Source organism: Artibeus jamaicensis, unplaced genomic scaffold (genome assembly GCF_021234435.1).
Source record: "Artibeus jamaicensis isolate MK-2021 breed Jamaican fruit bat unplaced genomic scaffold, CSHL_Jam_final contig_47, whole genome shotgun sequence".
NCBI lineage: Eukaryota > Metazoa > Chordata > Mammalia > Chiroptera > Phyllostomidae > Artibeus > Artibeus jamaicensis.
The window spans coordinates 956,440-974,545 of record NW_026521848.1 but is presented as its reverse complement, the minus strand read 5'-3'; the positions used below and the strand labels follow the sequence as shown (position 1 = coordinate 974,545).

Genomic DNA, 18,106 nt, shown 5'->3' with positions numbered 1-18,106 from the left:
CTGGCCCTCCAGCGGCCGCTCTAGCCGTCCGGGCTGCCACCACCGAGAGTGAGGCGCCCGCCGCCACTGGATCGCGCTCGCAGCCACCCCGGCGCTTCTCTCCGCCCCACACTAGCGTGGAGCGCGGCCAATCAGAAAGGCCAGGCCCGGCCCCCCCTGCCCGCAGTCTAGGCCGAGTGCGCCTGCGCGCGGCGGGGGCGGTCCGGCCCCGCTCCAGCAGAGGAGGTGCGTGCGGGGCTGGGTCCGGGAGTGGGAGACCTGGAGCGCAGGTACTGTGCGATCTGGGGGCGCGGCGCCTCGGCTGCCCTCCTCGTGTTGTCACCTACGGTCTATAATGCGTGTCTACCCTTATGTCGCTCTCGGGCCCTTTATGTCTCCATTCCTCCCTGCACATCGCATTCCACTTAAATCGTCAACATTCCCCTGCAGTCGCTGTCACCTTCTTCTGTCGCCATCAACCCCCTTAACTCGCTTTTGTCTCCTTTAAGCCCCCATTGCCACCGCAGGTCGCAATTGCCCCTTTTAAGTCGCCATCGCCTTCTTATGTCACCTGCACCCATCTTTTGTTGGTATTTCTCCATTATGATCTCTCATAACTGTCACCATACCCCATGTCACCTTCACACGCCTCCTGTCACCCTTTCCTTAAATCGATCTCATGCTCTCCTTATGTTATCCTCACGGTCACCACCCCTCTCATGTCACTTTTGCTCCTCCGGCTGTCACTGTTCATGTCTCATGCTTCTAGTTTTCCCTGTAAGGGAAAGGCCACCCTGCCTTACAGGTTTTTTCCCCTCCACGTCTCCGTCATTTGCCCGTGTCACTCCTCACACACTCGCCACTGCTCCGGGTAGAGCCCGTCACCTGGTGTGTGCCAGAATCCCAGCGCACCACTAAGCCTCTGGGTAACCTTGACTACCTAATCACACCTTTGCAATGTAAGCTTCCTCATCTATGAAGTGTGCACAGCACAGGGGCGATTGTGAGGATTCTGCCAGTTTATTCCTGTTATATCCAGTTTGACAGGGTGATTTGGGCTAATATTATTATTAACCACGTCACTCCCACCCTCATCCAATCACCTTCCTCGCCTCTTCATTGTCCCTCTTCCCCTCCCCCCACCTCCTTTGTCATTGCTGTGGCCTCAGTCACTCCATGTTATCATGGCACTCTCTGCCATGGCAGCCACCCCACGTCACGATCTCCATATTGCCCTCATTTCTGCCACATCACAACACCGAAGGGGGTGGCTCACCAGCTGTCACAAACCTTGCTCATGTAAATAGTTAACATCTATCTCTTTAACCTTGCTGGGCTGAGTGATCTCCACCCCAAAATGAGAGCATTTGGATGGTGCTGCGGTGGGAGCTGAAAAGGGTTTGCTGAGGGGGAGAGTGTAGGTAGCTTAGACCTAGACCTCCCTTGGCTTCTGTAATGGAGGGGTATGGAGAGGTGAGGCAGGTCCCACCACAACTCGCTTAAACCTCAGCAACCCTGAATCCCCAGGTGGAATGGTGAGTGTCTTCTGTACCGAGCTTGCCTTTGCAAGGCAGTGTACACAGTGGTTAGCAGTGTGCACCTGGGGGCTGGAACACCCTGGTCCCCATCCTGATTCTAGCATTCAGTGCTTAAACAGTTGCATAACCTTGGGCAGGTGGCTTCATGTGCCTGGGCCTCAGTTGCTGCGCCTGCAATGTGGGAATGAAAACCCAAGTTACTCACTCAATAGCTATTTAGAAAGCACATTTTACATCCCCAGCCCTGTGCTGGGCACTGGGGACACCTCGGTGAACTAACCCAGAGATCCCTGGCCTCGTGGAGTTTACATTCTAGCAGGGAAAAGAGACAATTAGCAAATAGGTAAGTGAAGGATAGGATATGTTAGGAGGGGGCGGGGACTGCATGAAAAGGTTGTAGTTTTAAATAAGATGGTCAGAAAAGATTTTCCGAAATGATGACGCTTGGACAACAACCCGAATTGGGGGAGAAAGTGGTGTGGCGGCCTGGGGGGAAGAGTATTCTAAGCAGAGAGAACAGCAAATGCAGAGGCCCTGAGGGAGGGGGGTGGAATATTTAGAAACATTTAGAGGGTAGAAAGGAGGCCACTGAGGTAGGAGAAGGCTGCAGGATGTGGTCAGAGGAGTGATGGGGGCAGATCTCCTGGGCCACGGAGAAAACTTTAGCTCCACTCTGAGTGAGGCGAGCGGGAGCCACTGGAGGATTTGGAGGTGAAGAGGGACACCGTCTGATGTGACATGGTGTGAGCGGAAGCAGCAGCAGCAGCAGCAGCTCCTCCAGAACTACCAGAGATGGATTGGCAAGATCAGCCTGGTTGGAAGGAGAGCCAGAGTCCTCTTCTTAAAGCTGTACTCATATATCCTTTCTCTCTGGAGAAAGCTTCCAATGTCCTTCTCAAAGACTGGGAGGGGAAGCGGGCGTTGGTCGTTTTTGAGAGGCCCAGGTCACCTTTGGGTTCATCTGCTGTTGGGGAGGCAGGAAGGGAGAGCAACTACAGACGGACAGATAATAACAGGAGAGGCAGCTGTCCGCCCCTGGGATCCTGAGGCAGCTTGGGTTCAAATCTTGGCTCCATTGTTTCCTGGCTGTGTCCTTTAGTGCCAGTGACCTAACCTCTCCAGGCCTTTAGTTCCCTTATCTGTTAAGTGGGGCTAAAAAAAAAAAAAAAAAAGGACTGTTCTGATCATTAAACATTGTTAATCTTAATAATCTGTGCTTCAATCGGTGCCTGGTTCAGTAAAAATAAAGAACCTGCCGCCCTCGCCCCACAGGGTTTTTATGGGTTCAGGCCTCCCTCAGGGAGGCGAGGAAAAGGTGTGCAGCCTGTTCTGTGCTCATGGGTCGGTTCCTCCGTGCAGGGTCCTGGGACAGAAGTGAGAGCTCTGTGTCCAAATTCCCTGGCAACGCTATTCGACCTGGGCCGCGACTGGCCTGAGCCCTGCCCTGCATCTGAAAAACAGAGATGATAATGCTATTTTTGCCCCTGATGTGTTATTTCTGAATTCAGCTATGCACCATTTTCCACTGTGGTGCTGCTGCCCCCTCCCTGCTGCCTTTTTTCTCCCGGGCACAGTCTCCGTTTCACCCATTTCCCTGTTGTCTCATTCCCCCCAAAGAATGCCATCTTTACCGGGATTTTTTTCCCCCCGTTCTGTGCTATATCTTCAGATTCTAGGCAGGGCTTGTCAGCAAGTAGTCACTGAATAAATACAAGTGGAATAACTGGGTGGATGAACTGGCCACTGAGCACCATCCATCCGGTGGTGGGTGGTAACAGGGACATAGAAGTGATGGAGACAGCCCGCCCTGCCCTCCCGGGTCTCACAGTCAAGTGGGAGAAACAGATCCAGCCTCAGACGGTGACAGCCCAGAGCGGTCAGGGGCTGGGGTGCAGAAGCTCAGGGACCGTCAGAGCCCAAAAGGGGAACCTGAGCCAACCAGGGGGTGAGGAGGGCTTCCTGGAGTAGGAGGCAGTGCAGGAGCTGATAGGAATGAGCAAGATGAAGAGGAGGGAAAGCTGTGGGAGGGTTGGTGGTGAAAGTGTGGTTTCAGTTCAAGGAACTGAACGATCATTAAAAACGGCCGGGACGTAAAGGTGAGGAGAGTGAGTTATTAGGGGAAGGTCATTCAGGGCTCTGGGGTTCACAGTAAGGAGCTGAGACTTTGTCCTGAGGACACTGGGTGGGGGCGCCGCAGATGGAGGACAAGTCAGACTCAGATGGAGGGGGGATTAGAAGGGTTGAATGAAGGCTGGGAGGTGGCTGGTCCAGGCTAAGATCATGGGAGAGAAAAGGGTGGGACAGACCCTCAGGAGGCCAAGTGGACACATGGAGGGCCCAGGGTGCGGCCCAGGTGGGTCTCCTGAGGGGTCGGGTCGGGCTCTCTGAAGGAGCTGGCACACAGGCCGATACCTGAGGGATAGGTAGGACAGCTGTCTTTGAAATGGGGACTGGAGGGAGGAGTACATTTCGGAGCGATGCTAAGGGGACATAGTGGGTATAAGGGGATTGGGGACACCTTGGGAGAGGTGTCTAGGAGGCCAGGGGACCTGCAGACCTGGAGTTCTGGGAGGAGGTGGGAGCTGGAGACGGCTCTGAGGTCCGGAAGGGGCACTGGACCTGCAGTGGTGGGGACGGTCCCGGGGCCTGTCCGCGAGAACACAGTGAGAAGAAGTCTGTGCTCTGTCCCAAAGGCGACAGGGACCCGCACAGGGGTTTTGAGACGGGCAGGGACAGCTTCAATTTTTGCATGCCGAATCAGAAGCATCCCCCATTCATAATGGTTTTTATTTTTAACGATTTCATTGTTTTCCAAACCAAGCCTCTTCTCCCCCTAGAAGGAGCATCTTCTAGGGAGGGGCCCTTTGAAATAAAGATTCTGCTGCTAGAAACAGAAAAGGTTCTGTGGAGGCTGAAACATGGACAGTGGGTCGTTCAGTCCAAGGGGCCTGCACAGTCCAGGGAGAACTGGCTCCTGTAAACATGAGAACATTCCGGGTTCGAACCACGGGGAAGGTGCGTGGGTTTGTGAATGTCCCCCGTGGGGTGGCCTGTCCGGTGCTTCGCTTGCGCTTCAGCAGCCGATTGGCCCCACACCCTCCTTTGCACCCCGAGATGGCTTGAATCAACTTTGAATCAATGTTGCAGTTTACTCTCGGGCTGAGATGCCATTATCTGCTCCTGCCCCATCCACTCTGCGCTTAGAACGCCAGCCGGTGATCATCATGTGTAAAATAAGTGTCATTAGGTCTAGAGAGACTTTTCTCAAAGGTGGCCGTTCTACTCCATTGTTTCTGTTTTTAACAGACACTTCTTGAGTGTGCAGTGTGCTCAGCACTGGGTGCTAGATGAATAAACCAGGCACAGACTTAGCTTTTCAAGGGACACAAATGATCTGTGACAAACGATTTGTATTATCTGGGACATACAAATGTCACCAGCCAGCTCGTATCAGAAGTTTACCATGCCACCTGCCAGCCGCGGAGGGTTTTACGACTTCCCAGCGAACGTGCGGTTGGTCCACGTCTCCCATTGTTCTGAGAACGAAAGTGAGGCCCACAGACGGCGCCTCTTTTTCTACTGACACAGCAGAGACCTGAATGCAGGGCTGTGGCACTTGGAGACCCACCCCATACACCATTCGGATGTGAACCCTGGACTCTCCAAAGCACAGCTGTGGAGGAGGGATCGAAACTCCGCCCCCACCCCCACCCAGGAGCAGGGTGTTCAAGGAACTCTCCCAACTTGTGTCTCAAAAGCCCAGCGGGTTTTGTTTCCTCCTTTTCTGCGGTCTGTGGTGTCACACAAACAGGGAGAACACAGGTCAAGGGGACAGGGAGACTCTGCGGGCTGGCGGGGAGCACTTGCCGGCAGAGGTACGAGAAAGCAGAGCACAGGGGCCAGGCGGGGCGCTGCACCGAGCCCCGTGGGGGCGTCTAGGAGCCTGGGGACCCAGGGGTGCGCGGGGGGGGGGGGGGGCAACGCCAGCCCCACTTTGGCAGCCTTGCTGCTCCCGCCCACCTGCCCCGCCCCACCCGGGGATCTGGGGGTGGGGAGCACCGGCTGCTTCTCCAGCTGACTTCACAGTCCTTTTCTGGAGGCTGGGGTGTGGGCAAAGGGCACCCCAGCTAAGGAGCCTCAGTCTCATAATTTAATTTCCATTAAAGTCCTATCTGCCATTTAGAAACTAAATAGTGACTGGAAAGCAACCCTCTTAGCTGGGTGGGATGGGAATGATGCCCTCTATTCCTCCTTTTATCTTTTTGGCCGTTAGCGTTGACACAGTTGTATCTATTGAGATCCTCTCGCATGCCGGTCCTGTGCACTTGATAATGTGTTAATCCTTTCGTTCCAAGGAGCCACCTGGGTAGATTTCAGACCTCTCAAAGTGTATATGTTCAAAATGCTACATTTATTTATACTTGTAAGTTTTTATTTTTGATTTTAGAGAGTGGAAGGGAGAGAAACAGCAGTTGGCTGTCCCGGCCGTGTGTGCATTCGTTGGTTGACTCATGTATGTGCCCTGACTGGGGATCAAACCTGCAACCTCCCTGTATCCAGATGATGTCCCAACAAACTGAGCTGCCCAGCCAGAGCTGTTTACTTATTTATTTTATTTATGATTTTATTTATTTTAAATTAAGAGAGAGAGACAGACAGACAGACATTGATTTGTTCCACTTACTTACCCATTTATTGGTTGCTTCTTGTATGTGCCCTGACAGAGGACTGAGCCCACAACCTTGGCCTTAGGGGAAGCTGCTCCAACCAACCGAACTACCCAGCCAGGGCCACTTATTAATTATCTATGTATTCATTCATTCTTTCTTTATTCCTGCTCTTTTTCCCAAACTTGCTCTGCCTGAGTCATCTTCCCCAGCTCAGCTCTTGGGACCTCTGTTCCTAAGCGGCTCAGGCCCGAACCCGTGGGGTTGAGGCCCCTTCCTTTACCTGGATTCCACACCCATTCTGATTAGAAATCCCATAGGCTCCACCTTCAGAACGCAGCCAGACTCCATTCAGTCTTCCCCGCTCGGCTGCCCTGACCCTCGAGTTTGTCCACCCTCTCCGCACCCTGCTTTCCCTGGTCCAGCCCCTGTACCTCCCCTCCCCCAAGTCCGTACCCCACATAGCCAGGGGGAGCCCACAAACACCCACATTAGTTCCCCGTGGCTGCTGTAACAAGTTAGCACAACCTGGGTGGTTTAAAACAACAGAAGTTCACGCTCTCACATTTGGGAGGCTACAAGTCCAACCCGAAGGCATTGGCCTGGCCGGCTCCCCCCACAGAGGCTCCAGGGCAGAAGCTGGTCCCTGCCGCTCCCAGAAGGTGGCGGCTCCAGGCCTGGGGAGGTTTCCAGCCGAGTCACTCTAACCTCTGCCTCCCTGGCCACGTGGTTTTGTCACTTAGACACTTGTTCTTGGGTTTAGGGCCCACCCAGATAATCCAGGATGATTTTATCACAAGCTCCTTTCTTTGGTTACATCTACATTTTTAAATTACAGTTTACACTCTGCTGTGGCCGGCGTGGCTCAGCGGATTGAGTGCCAGCCTGCGAGCCAAAGGGTCGCCGGTTTGATTCCGGGTCAGGGCTCACTCCCGGGTTGTGGGCCAGGTCCCCCCAGCTGAGGGCGTGTGAGAGGCAACCATCAAGGTGTCTCTTGCACATTGCTGTTTCTCTCCCTCTCTTCCCCTCTCTCTAAAAGTAAATAAATGAAAAATCTTCCATTACAGTTTATACTCAATGTTATTTTCCATTAGTTTCAGGGGTACAGCATAGTTGTTAGACAATCCTGTGCTTCACAACGAGGTCCCCTTAGAGTTCCAGTATCCAGTGGGTACCACACATAGTTACCGCAATATTATCGACGACATCCCCTACTCTGTACTTTACATCCCCGGGACTATTTTGTAATCACCAATTTGTCACCCAGCCCCCAGCCCCTCTGGCAACCATCGGTCTGTTCTCTGTAAGGACCCTTTTTCTAAATGTCACATTCACCAGTCCTGGGGGTAGTGCCCATACCAGACACATTGTTTTTGAGGCTACCATTCAACCTACTGCAAACCAGACCGCATCCCTCCTGTGCCCGGAACCCCCTGAGGTCCTGCCCTCACCACAGTCCAGGATCTGCTCCCATCACCTCCCAGACTCATCTCTCCCTCTCCCGCGTGTCCAGTCTGCTAGAGACACCGGCCTCCTTGCTCTCCCATTTCCACATCACGCACACTTCTGCCTCAGGGCCTTTGCACTGGCCTTCCCTCTGCTTGGAACACTCTTCTGTAAGGAAGCCCATTAGCTCCCTCCCTCCCCACGGAGTTTTTTTTTTAAATCAGGTCTCTCTTCTCAGCAAGGCCTTCCCTGACTTTAGTTAAAATTACAAACAACCCCAACCCCACCCGCACCCTGTCCCTCGTCCCTGGTTTTCTACAGTGCTTATGCCTTCTAACATATAAGTTCCTTATTTTGGTTTTTTGTCTGTCTTCATGTCTGTTTTGTCCCCAGTGGTATCCCCAGTGCCTCAAAAATGTGTGAAACTCATAAGCAGCCTGTGAGAAGCAAGCACTATGGTTACCATGCCCATTTTGCAGATGGAAAAACCAAGGCACAAATGCATTGTCATTTTTCAAGGTCACCTGGTCACCTAGGTGGGCAGGCTCATATCCAGTTTGGACACCTAGCTCTGGAACCGCCCCTCTCCAGTACTAGTGTTCCTTTTAGACACCTTAGGCATAGTGCTTTGCTAAAAATACAGCAGACGTGAAAGCTGTATTTTGACAGCTTTAACCCCTTGTTGCAGACCTTGTAATCATTACACAGTTTGAAAGCCACAAGGTCTTTAAAAACATTTTATGTATTTATTTCTTTAGAGAGAGGGGAAGGAAGGGAGGAAGAGGGAGAGAAGCATCCGATGTGGGAAGCATCGAACCGCTGCCTCTCACACACGCCCCCACCAGAGATTCCACCACAACCCAGGCCCGTGTCCTGACTGGGAACTGAACGGGCAACCCTTTGGTTCGTAGGCCGGCACTCAGTCCACGGAGCCACAGCAGCCAGGGCCTGCTTCTGGTTTACCAGCGGTCGGTCGTCTTCTGGTCCCCAGCCTCAGGGGGCCGAGTGTCGGCCCTCGCCCCTCCGGGTCTCACTGCCCTCTCTCACTTTCGCTCCAGTTCATCTCAGCGTCCCCAGTTCCACATGTGCTGTGCTGTTCCAACACCTTGTTTTTTTTTAAGATTATTTATTTATTTATATCTAGAGAGAGGGGAAGGGAGGGAGAAAGAGAGGAAGAGAAACATCAGTGTGTGGTTGCCTTTCACATGCCCCCAGCTGCAGCCCAGGCATGTGCCCTGACTGGGGATCGAACTGGTGACCCTTTGGTTCACAGGCCCACACTCAATCCACTGAACCACACCAGCCAGAGTTAACCCCTTATTCTTAATACAACATTTCTCACCAAGGCCTTCACAAATAAGTGAAAGGCAAAAATTGTGTCTTGCCCACGTCCCCCTCCCCCACCCTGAAACCCCGCTGCCAACCACCTCTAAGACTGTTATCTCCTTGTTATCTTCTGCATCTGGTGGCCTAGGGTGTTGCAAATAACCGTGGTCAGTTGCCGTTTCTTGCTGGAAGCATTTGCCCGATCTTCCCTGCCATGCCGAGGGGTACAGCTGAGCTCTGCCTTCTGCAGTCTGGGACCCCGAAAATAGTCCTGACCCACCCTCAGGTCCCACTGTCAAGGCAGCCACTTATGACACTGTTGCCGCTCTCGATAGTAATGGCGTTTCTGCGCTTCTCCGTGACTTTTCTGCCTGGCTCAGGGGAAGGGGTTCCTGCCCCTCTTTCATTGAGAGACGCGGGCGGGGAAGGGTTCTCTAATTTATATTTGCGGTTGTGGCCTTAAAGCCTGCTGGAGAGACGCGAGACGGAAGGTGGGAAACCCAGCCGACTCCTCCAGTCAGAGCCTGGATTTCCGAAACAAATTTTTAAAAATCCCTATCAGTTGCCTAAAAATCAATCAATCAATCGAATACGGACTCTAGCAGAAAACCCACCTTCTGCTTCTCGTACTCAGCCCTTCCCCTCCCAGAGCGTGGGCTGTGTCCTCTGCTGCTTTTATCGCTGCATCATGAAATCAGCTTACCCAGCCTTGATGTCTCCATTTTATTGTATGTTTTTAAATCATTAATTTATTTATTTTTGACTAGGCAATGCATGCCCGGGGTACAAAAATTCACAAGGTTCGTAGACGAGAAAAGATGTAGGGTTCCACTTTTTTCTTTACCTGAGCCTTCCCCACCCGGCACGGTAGCTACGGGGTGGGGTGTGGCAAAGCCCATCCCCCAGCCGTGAACTAGACCCACCCGGCCAGGTTGTCCGCACCGCACCTGCGAGGCCAGACCGCACTCCCGGCGGATGGTCGGGGCGGAGCAAAGCCCGCGCAGACTCCCTGCTGCAGTAGCAATAGGTGGAGCCTCCTCGGGGTCCCCGCCCCCTTTCACTTGCCCTTGCTTCGTCTGTTGAGGCAGAAGCAGGGCCCCCGCGGAGGTAGCAGCTGCCGCATGCCGACTAAGGCCGAGTCTCCTCCGTGGTAGGGTCGGGAGGTTGGCTGACGGGGGGGGGGGGGTGGAGGGCGGATGGGCTACATAGCTGGTGGGGAGGTCTGGAGGGTCTCAGGCTCCCCACCTGATCTGTCTGGTGGTGTCCGAGGGTGAGGGCAGGGGAGCCACCTGAAAAATCCCCGGGCTGGGAAAAGCCGGGCACAAAGCTTTGGGACTCCGCTGCTGGCATCTGGAGCTGGCCCTTTGGGAATGTCTCTGTGTGAACCCAGGGAAGGGAAGGTGCTGATGGGGAACAGAGTGGGAGCTAAGGGGAGCCCTGAAAGGGCGGCAGGGTGGCTACCACAGATTTTGGGAAGAAAGCAGAGGCGTTAGAGCCCAAGGGATTTCGAAATCCCTGCTGACCAGCCGTCTGCTTCCTCCTTTTGGGGTGGCGGGCGCCGTGCCAGCGGCCCCATGATCATGGATAAGCGATCCAGTGGACCTCGTGAGCCCTGAGACGGATGTGCCTTCTGTGATGTCCCCAAAAAACCCGGAGCACCCCCACACAGTGCCAGCGTTTGTTCCCACAGTGTGGAGACCCTGACACACCCACTTGCCCACCTGCGCCCTGTGTGCCTGCCGGCTGCCTGGCAAGATGAAGCCTAAGCTGATGTATCAGGAGGTAGGTGGACGGGGCCCCAGTGGGGAGGGACCAGGTACCATGGAGGGTCGGGGCTCCCCCGGCACCCTCGACCATCCCCGTTTTTCCCCAGCTGAAGGTGCCCCCCGAGGAGCCCACCAGTGAGCTGCCCATGAATGAGATCGAGGCATGGAGGGCTGCTGAGAAGGTAGGAGCCCGCCGTCCCCTTGGTCTGTCTGGGGCGTGGGCTGGGCTGCCCAGCCCGGGCTGGCTGACCGCCTCTTCCTCCCCCACAGAAAGCCCGCTGGGTCCTGCTGGTCCTCATCCTGGCCGTTGTGGGTTTCGGTGCCCTGATGACTCAGCTGTTCCTGTGGGAATACAGCGACTTGCATCTCTTCGGGCCCAGCCAGCGCCCAGCCCCCTGCTATGACCCGTGCGAGTAAGCGAGGAGCCTGGGATGGGCAGGGGAGAGGCCCCGACAGGCCAGGGACACTTGGGCACAACAGGCAGGGCCCGCACTCAGTATCACCCAGAGCTCGTGACAGGTTCTTCCCTCCGTGCCCCCGCCCCCAACACCGTTCCCATGGCAGCCACAGCATCATCTTCTATCCAGGTCTGCCAAGAGATAGGCACACACAGACACACGTGGCGTCCTCCATCCACATCTGTGGACAAGTGTACACACAGACATCCACACCTTTCTTTCACACCTCTAGACAGACAAGTGCATGTACTCTGAATACAGGCACACACAGCACGCAGTCTTTCATCCTCCACGGCCAGACAGGTGAGTGCTCACATGCCAGGTGGTGGTCTCCGGGCCCCAATGGCTGATATCACCCCCCCACCCCTCGGTACTGCAGAGCAGTGCTGGTGGAGAGCATCCCTGAGGGCCTGGACTTCCCCAACGCCTCCACCGGCAACCCCTCCACCAGCCAGGCCTGGCTGGGCCTGCTCGCTGGGGCCCACAGCAGCCTGGACATCGCCTCCTTCTACTGGACCCTCGCCAACAATGACACCCACACTCAGGAGGCCTCTGCCCAGCAGGTACCTGGCAGCCTGGGTGCCGGCAGGCAGGGGGTTGTGGGAGGCTTGGGGGTGGGGGTGAACGGGGTTTCTCTGCGGTCCCGGAGACTGGTGCGCATGTGCTACACAGCAGGTTGGACACAGGGGGTTGGAAGCAGCTGTTCACACGGCCCTCTGGACTGGGGGCGTTTGTCACGGTCATCTGCAGGCCTCTAAATGTCAAGTGTGGGTTTGGTTACGAGGGATCAGGCTGGCAGGTGCCGCTCACCCACCAGCTGCTGTCACACCGAGAGATGGAAGAGCGCAGTGAGGAACGGCGCAGCCTCTGGCCAGGCTGTTGCTTCCCAGCTGTGTGACCCTGGGCGGGTCACTTCGCCTCTCTGGCTTCAGTTTCCCCATCTGTGGAATGGGGCCAGTGTGTAACACCGACCCCTGGGAGAACGAAATGGACTAATCCATGCAAGTCATAGCACGGCGCCCGCCTCAGCAAGCCCTTTGTGAGCGTTCATGGTTCCGTTCTTGTTTCGGCCTGCAGACAAACTTACAAACTGTGGAGCTTCAGAGTCTGGAAGGGAGCAGTCCAGGTGGATCACTCCTTCAGTGAAAAACACAGGAGTTTTTCCTTCTTTTTTCCTCTCTCTGCTGCCTCTTTCTGTGAGAAGTGGGCTTAAAATTTACTAACACTGGGGGGCTCCTGCCACTCCCACCGGAGTGGTTCAGAGCACAAAGCACAAAGCACAGGCAAGGGAGGCAGACGGTCCGGGCGCAGACCCTGCTTCCCCACCGAGCCCTCCAGCCCTCAGTTTCCCTATCTGCACCTCTGGGATTTTACTGTGACCTGTCTCATCGAGGAGAGTGGCGAGGATGCAGTGAGTTCAGACATGAAGGGCTTAGACCAGGCCCCCCTCACAGTAGGAGCCAGGGAATCGTGGCTGTTACTGTTACTGGCATCATCCAGCCTCACCCGTACCTTCCTGGACCCCAAGCCCAAGCCAGCTGTACCCCCAATATCCTGTGAGGTGCCCAGAGGCCCCTGGAGGCACTGATACCTCCAAGGTAGGATCTTGGGAAGGTCCCTTGGAAAGGCGGGACAGGCAGGGAGGCGCTGGTGACGCTCAGAGTGGCCACATATTAAAACAGATCAAGGCTGTAATGTCAACCTGTAAAACCACCCCTAGGCATGCGGGCTAAGGTAAAGCTTGCTCACTCGTAATCTCGTCTGGAAGCTACATCTCCAAACAGCCCCATGGTGGTGCTGCGCGGTGTTGGAGAGATGGTCGGCCCACCCCCTGAGAGGCTCTCCTCTCCCCCCAGGGCGAGGAGGTCTTTCGGCAGCTCCAGACCCTGGCGCCTCGAGGTGTGAAGGTCCGCATTGCTGTGAGCAAGCCCAGTGGGTCCCAGTCCCAGGCGGACCTGCAGGCCCTGCTGCAGAGCGGTGAGCCAGGGGCAGCTGGGGGCGGGCTGGGCCTGGGGCTGCCCAAGTCAACCCCTGCCCACCACCCTGACCTGTCGGTTGCAGGCGCCCAGGTCCGCACGGTGGACATGCAGAAGCTGACCCATGGCGTCCTGCACACCAAATTCTGGGTGGTGGACCAGACCCACTTCTACATTGGCAGTGCCAACATGGACTGGCGCTCCCTGACCCAGGTCTGCCTGCACTCTGCCCACCCACCTTTCCAGACCACTCCCTGCTCCACCGGTGCCCAGCCTCCAGCTGCACCCCCTTCGGTCCCAGAGTTCTCTCTTTCTAGTTCGCAGTGGCTTCCTTCCCACTTCCTGCCAGGAATGTCCCCCAAATCCTGCCCTCCACCTGCTCATGGAAGCCTGGGGCTCCCTCTTGTCCCCAGTGACAGCTGCCAGCCCCTCTACATGGCATTCAAGGCCCTGTCTATCCTTGGCCCTCACCGTTTATTCTCTGAATGCCTCCTCTAAGCCCGGCCCTGTTCTGGGTGATGCTGGGAACACAGTGGTAACAGAGGGACCTCTCAGAACTCCCAGTTGGGCGCAGAGACAGCCCAGTCACCAGGCAGGGTCAGCCCAGATGAGTCCAGGCCGGGGTGGGGGAAGCACGAGCAGAGGGGTCCAGGCAGGATGGGGTATCAGGGAGGGGCTCCCAAGGGAGGCAATAACTGATCTGCTAACTGAAGGATTTGTGGGAATTAGCACAAGACAGGAAAGAGGGTACAGCTCAGGCAGTGATCATTTGCTCAGCCAGCTCATAATCTCACCAGCTCTTCGGGGAGATGCTGAACATACAGCTGTGACTGGAGCTTTGAAATGACACTGATGCTCACAAAAACTTGGGGGTTTGGGGGGCTGGAGCTGAGGGACAAAAAGAAGGGGGGCAGGGACAGAGTGGGGGAAACTGAGGGGCTAGGGAAAGAACAAGGCCAAGGGGGCAGGGAGAGGGGGCTGCAGGTGTCCACGTCACCCGTGGGCACCAGGCCACCGCCCCAGACTCAGCACTCCCCTCCCACAGGTCAAGGAGCTGGGCGTGGTCATGTACAACTGCAGCTGCCTGGCTCGGGACCTGACCAAGATCTTCGAGGCCTACTGGTACCTGGGCCAGGCGGGCAGCTCCATCCCATCCACCTGGCCCCGGTCCTATGACACCCGCTACAATCAAGAGACACCCATGGAGATCTGCCTCAATGGGACCCCTGCGCTGGCCTACCTGGCGGTGAGTCTAGGAAGCGGGGCCTGTCACGCTCTGGCCACACGCTCCCTCATGGCCTCTATCCAGCCCTGCCCAGGGGTTGGTGGGGAGGGACTCCTGTCCACCAGCCCTCACTAGTGCTCTTCTCTGCTTAGTCAGGGGCCTGGGCTGTGTCCCACCCTGCATAGGCCTTGGTTTCATCCAGAAAATGGTTATCATAATGTCTACAACCTCTTAGGGTTTGCGTGGCCCCAGCCACACCTCCCCATCAGCCTTAAATCTGGTTGAAAATTCAGTTTCTCAGTCATACCAGCTCCATTTCAAGCGCTCGGCGGTCGCAAGGAGCACGCGGCTGCCGTATCGGCCAGTCACACGTGGAGGGCTCCCCTTATCTCAGAACGTTCCGCTGGGCAGTCGCCCGTGGTAGGTACTGAGCATTCTAGACAAAGCACTGCTGTCCTTGGCTTTTGATACTTGCACTAGTTGGGGTCGCCAACCTCACCCCTTTCAGTCCCCCTGAGCCAGTCGCCTGGGCAAGTCTGGGACTCGTGGAGGGACACACAAAGGTGCAGGGATGCAGGGGCCTCCCAGAGGGGCCTGGGGCTCCCCCGTTGCCACTGCCCCCCTCAGAGCTTGAGTTCGCTCACCCAGTGGGAGGGTGGAGAAAGCTGGGTAAAGGGCCCGTGTGCACGGGCACACAGAGGGTGCCCACAGGGTGGCCTGTGAGTTGGGGACGAAAGCGAGGAGAGCATCGGAACCACTGGGAGGGCTGTGGACCCCAGGTTCCTGGGCCCCCACTTGGCACCCTCAGCACACACTGTGTGTCGCGTGTAGTGAGACCTAAGAGTTTGCGACCCTAACAAATGCCCAGGTGATGCTCTCAGTGCTGGTTTGGGGACCTTGTCAGGCACCACTGGGTCAGAGCGTAAATTCTGGAAGCAGGCGACCTAGATCCAGAACCCGGCTCCATTTATCAGCTGTGTGACCCAGGCAGGTCACTTCCCTCTCTGAGCCTCAGTTTCCTCACCTGTGAAATGGACGTGGTGATCATCTCTGTCCTCCATGGATTCAGCGAGACCAGCAGGACCCCGCTAGTGGCAAGCTGTCTGTTTCTGGGGTCCGTGGTGACAGCACCCCTGGCAGGCACAGGTCTTAACTGTCCCCTTGTCCCCAGAGTGCGCCCCCACCACTGTGTCCAAGTGGCCGCACCCCGGACTTGAAGGCACTGCTCAACGTAGTGGACACGGCCCGGAGTTTCATCTACATCGCGGTCATGAACTACCTGCCCACAATGGAGTTCTCCCACCCGCGCAGGTACTGCTGGGTGTGTGGACGGGGCTCTGGGCAGGGAGCCCCCCAGGAGTGGAAGAGGAGCAGGGGAGGGAGCAAGGGAGCCCAGAAAGCAGGCAGTGGAGCCAATGGGAGGGGACAGATGGAGGGGAAGTGATGGGGACAGGCAGAGAAGACAGGTAACAGGGAGATGGGGTCTGGGTGCCGTAGCCAGGAGCAAAGGGAACTGAGAAAAGGAAGAAAATATTGGGGTTAGGGGCTGAAATGGGGACTGGAGGAATAGGAGGTGTTGTGGGATTTCTGGAGGTAGGGGGAGGGAGCGTGGGCTGGAGATGGGATGAGGGCTTGGGGACCAGTTTGGAGGGGCAGGGCTGGGGGCTCAGAGAAAGTAGTCTGGGGGTGGGATTTAGGGAGGCAGGAGCAGGACTGGGAGCCAGAGATGGGGTGGTCTTAGGGTTTGGGGGCTCTCAGAAGCTGGCACAAGCTGAAGGTGAGGCCTGCGGATGAGCCGCCCTCTGTACCCTGCACCCCCTCCCAAGGTTCTGGCCTGCCATTGACGACGGGCTGCGGCGGGCCGCCTACGAGCGGGGCGTCAAGGTGCGCCTGCTGGTCAGCTGCTGGGGACACTCGGAGCCGTCCATGCGGGCCTTCCTGCTCTCTCTGGCCGCCCTGCGTGACAACCACTCCCACTCCGACATCCAGGTGGTGAGCACCTGTCGCAGACCCCTCCTCAGCCCCTGCCCGTGCGGGCAATCCTAGGCGCACAGTGCTTGTGGAGCTCACCTGTCATCTGACAGGGACAATCCAGAATGAGTTGTGCAGTGATGGGGAAACCCTGGGTCAGGGCCCAGAGCAGGGGGGGGCGGTGCTTAGAGGAAGCACCTGTCCAAGCCTGGGGGATCATGGAAGGCTCTCTGGCAAAGGGGGCAGCTCAGGAGAATGGGCAGCAAATGAAGCAGCTAGGTCCTCCCAGCCAGCACTGACTCATACCCACCCTTCTGGCCCTGTTCGGCCCCAAGGTCTCCGCGGATCCCCTGACCCCCAGACCTGGCGCCACTCCCCACTCCAGACCCTGGGGTTTCTCTAATCCCTGCGTCATCTCCTGCTGCTCCCCACTCTCCCCTCCTCCCCAGAAACTCTTTGTGGTCCCCGCGGACGAGGCCCAGGCCCGGATCCCATATGCCCGAGTCAACCACAACAAGTACATGGTGACTGAACGTGCCACCTACATCGGTGAGTGTCTGAGCGCCACCAGGGGCCGGGAGGGACATTCAGGCGCTGCCGCGGGCCCTGACTCTGCCCCCTGCCCTGCAGGAACCTCCAACTGGTCCGGCAGCTACTTCACGGAGACGACAGGCACCTCGCTGCTGGTGACACAGAATGGGCGGGGCGGCCTGCGGAGCCAGCTGGAGGCCGTTTTCCTGAGAGACTGGGACTCCCCTTACAGCCATGACCTGGACACCTCAGCTGACAGCGTGGGCAATGCCTGTCGCCTGCTCTGAGGCCCTGAAGGCCCCCATAAACCCAGAAATCCTGGGTCATGGTTCCTGGCCCCGTACCCCCGCTTCTCCCCGTCCTATTGTGGCTCCACAGGCCCCCTCGCTGTCCCACCTCTACCTCCGCCCCTGCCAGCCTGAAGCTGTGGCCCCCAGGTCCCAGCCCAGCTCAGGAGGAATCAGTCCCAGAAGTGGGGGTGCATGCTGGGCCTGGCCCCCTGGCCCACCCCCTTCCCAGGGCAAAGAGGGCCCAAGGTTATAATAAGAAGTAAATGACTTGTCCGTACAGCCTCTGCCTGACTGAGTGGTGTGAGGCGGGGTGCTGGGGTGGGGGACAGCCAGCATGGGGCTCTGGTGGAGACATGAGCGTGTACACTGATCCCTTAGCACGTGTTTGGCATGTGCCAAGCATATAACATGTGACTGGTATGTGCTGAGCCCTCAGCAGCTGAGCTGTGAACGATGAGCATGTAGCATATGGCCCATTTGTTTAGCATGTGCTGAGCCCTTAGCATGTAACTGCATCTGCTGGCATGTGTGGCTGGCATGGGATGGTGTGTGCTGAGCCCTCAGAGTGCAGTGTACATGAGCGGGCATGTGCTGCACATGCAGTGTGTGGCCACGGGGCTGGGGTGTGCTGCACCTCCGGTAGCCAGCACGGGGTTGTGTGTGCAGTGCGCTCAGGGTGCTCCCACGGATGAGCACACACTCAACCTTTCCCGTATCCCACGGGCGGACTCGTGTCTGAACACTGGAGTGTGCACCAAGCAGGAATTTGCTCCTGCCAAGTGAATTTACATTCAGCACGTCCCACGTATGGATGAGTCTGCCATGTGCAATGAGGACAGGTAAACAAGACCTTGACCTCTGGCAAGCTTAGATTGGCGCCTGCTGGACACAACGTTCTAAGGGTGGGCTGTCATGTGCCAAGCACTTGGCATA

General features: G+C 56.7%; 1 protein-coding gene across 3 annotated transcripts; it reads left to right on the top strand.

Annotated features, from left to right (window-relative positions):
* The first annotated feature begins 160 nt into the window (after positions 1-160).
* On the top strand, positions 161-17,452 carry PLD3 (phospholipase D family member 3). 3 transcript variants are annotated; one of them, XM_037133539.2, is made up of 12 exons: positions 161-269; positions 10,647-10,738; positions 10,830-10,904; positions 10,993-11,135; positions 11,560-11,743; positions 13,037-13,157; positions 13,242-13,369; positions 14,202-14,402; positions 15,553-15,692; positions 16,208-16,373; positions 16,802-16,901; positions 16,983-17,452. In XM_037133539.2, the coding sequence occupies exons 2-12, from the start codon at positions 10,712-10,714 to the stop codon at positions 17,168-17,170; spliced, it is 1,473 nt and encodes a 490-aa protein (XP_036989434.2). In that variant the 5' UTR covers positions 161-269; positions 10,647-10,711; the 3' UTR covers positions 17,171-17,452. The 3 variants fall into 3 exon arrangements, with proteins under 3 accessions (XP_036989434.2, XP_036989451.2, XP_036989440.2); XM_037133556.2 differs by having other exon boundaries at positions 202-225; XM_037133545.2 differs by lacking the exon at positions 161-269 and adding an exon at positions 10,001-10,106.
* The last annotated feature ends 654 nt before the right edge of the window (positions 17,453-18,106 follow it).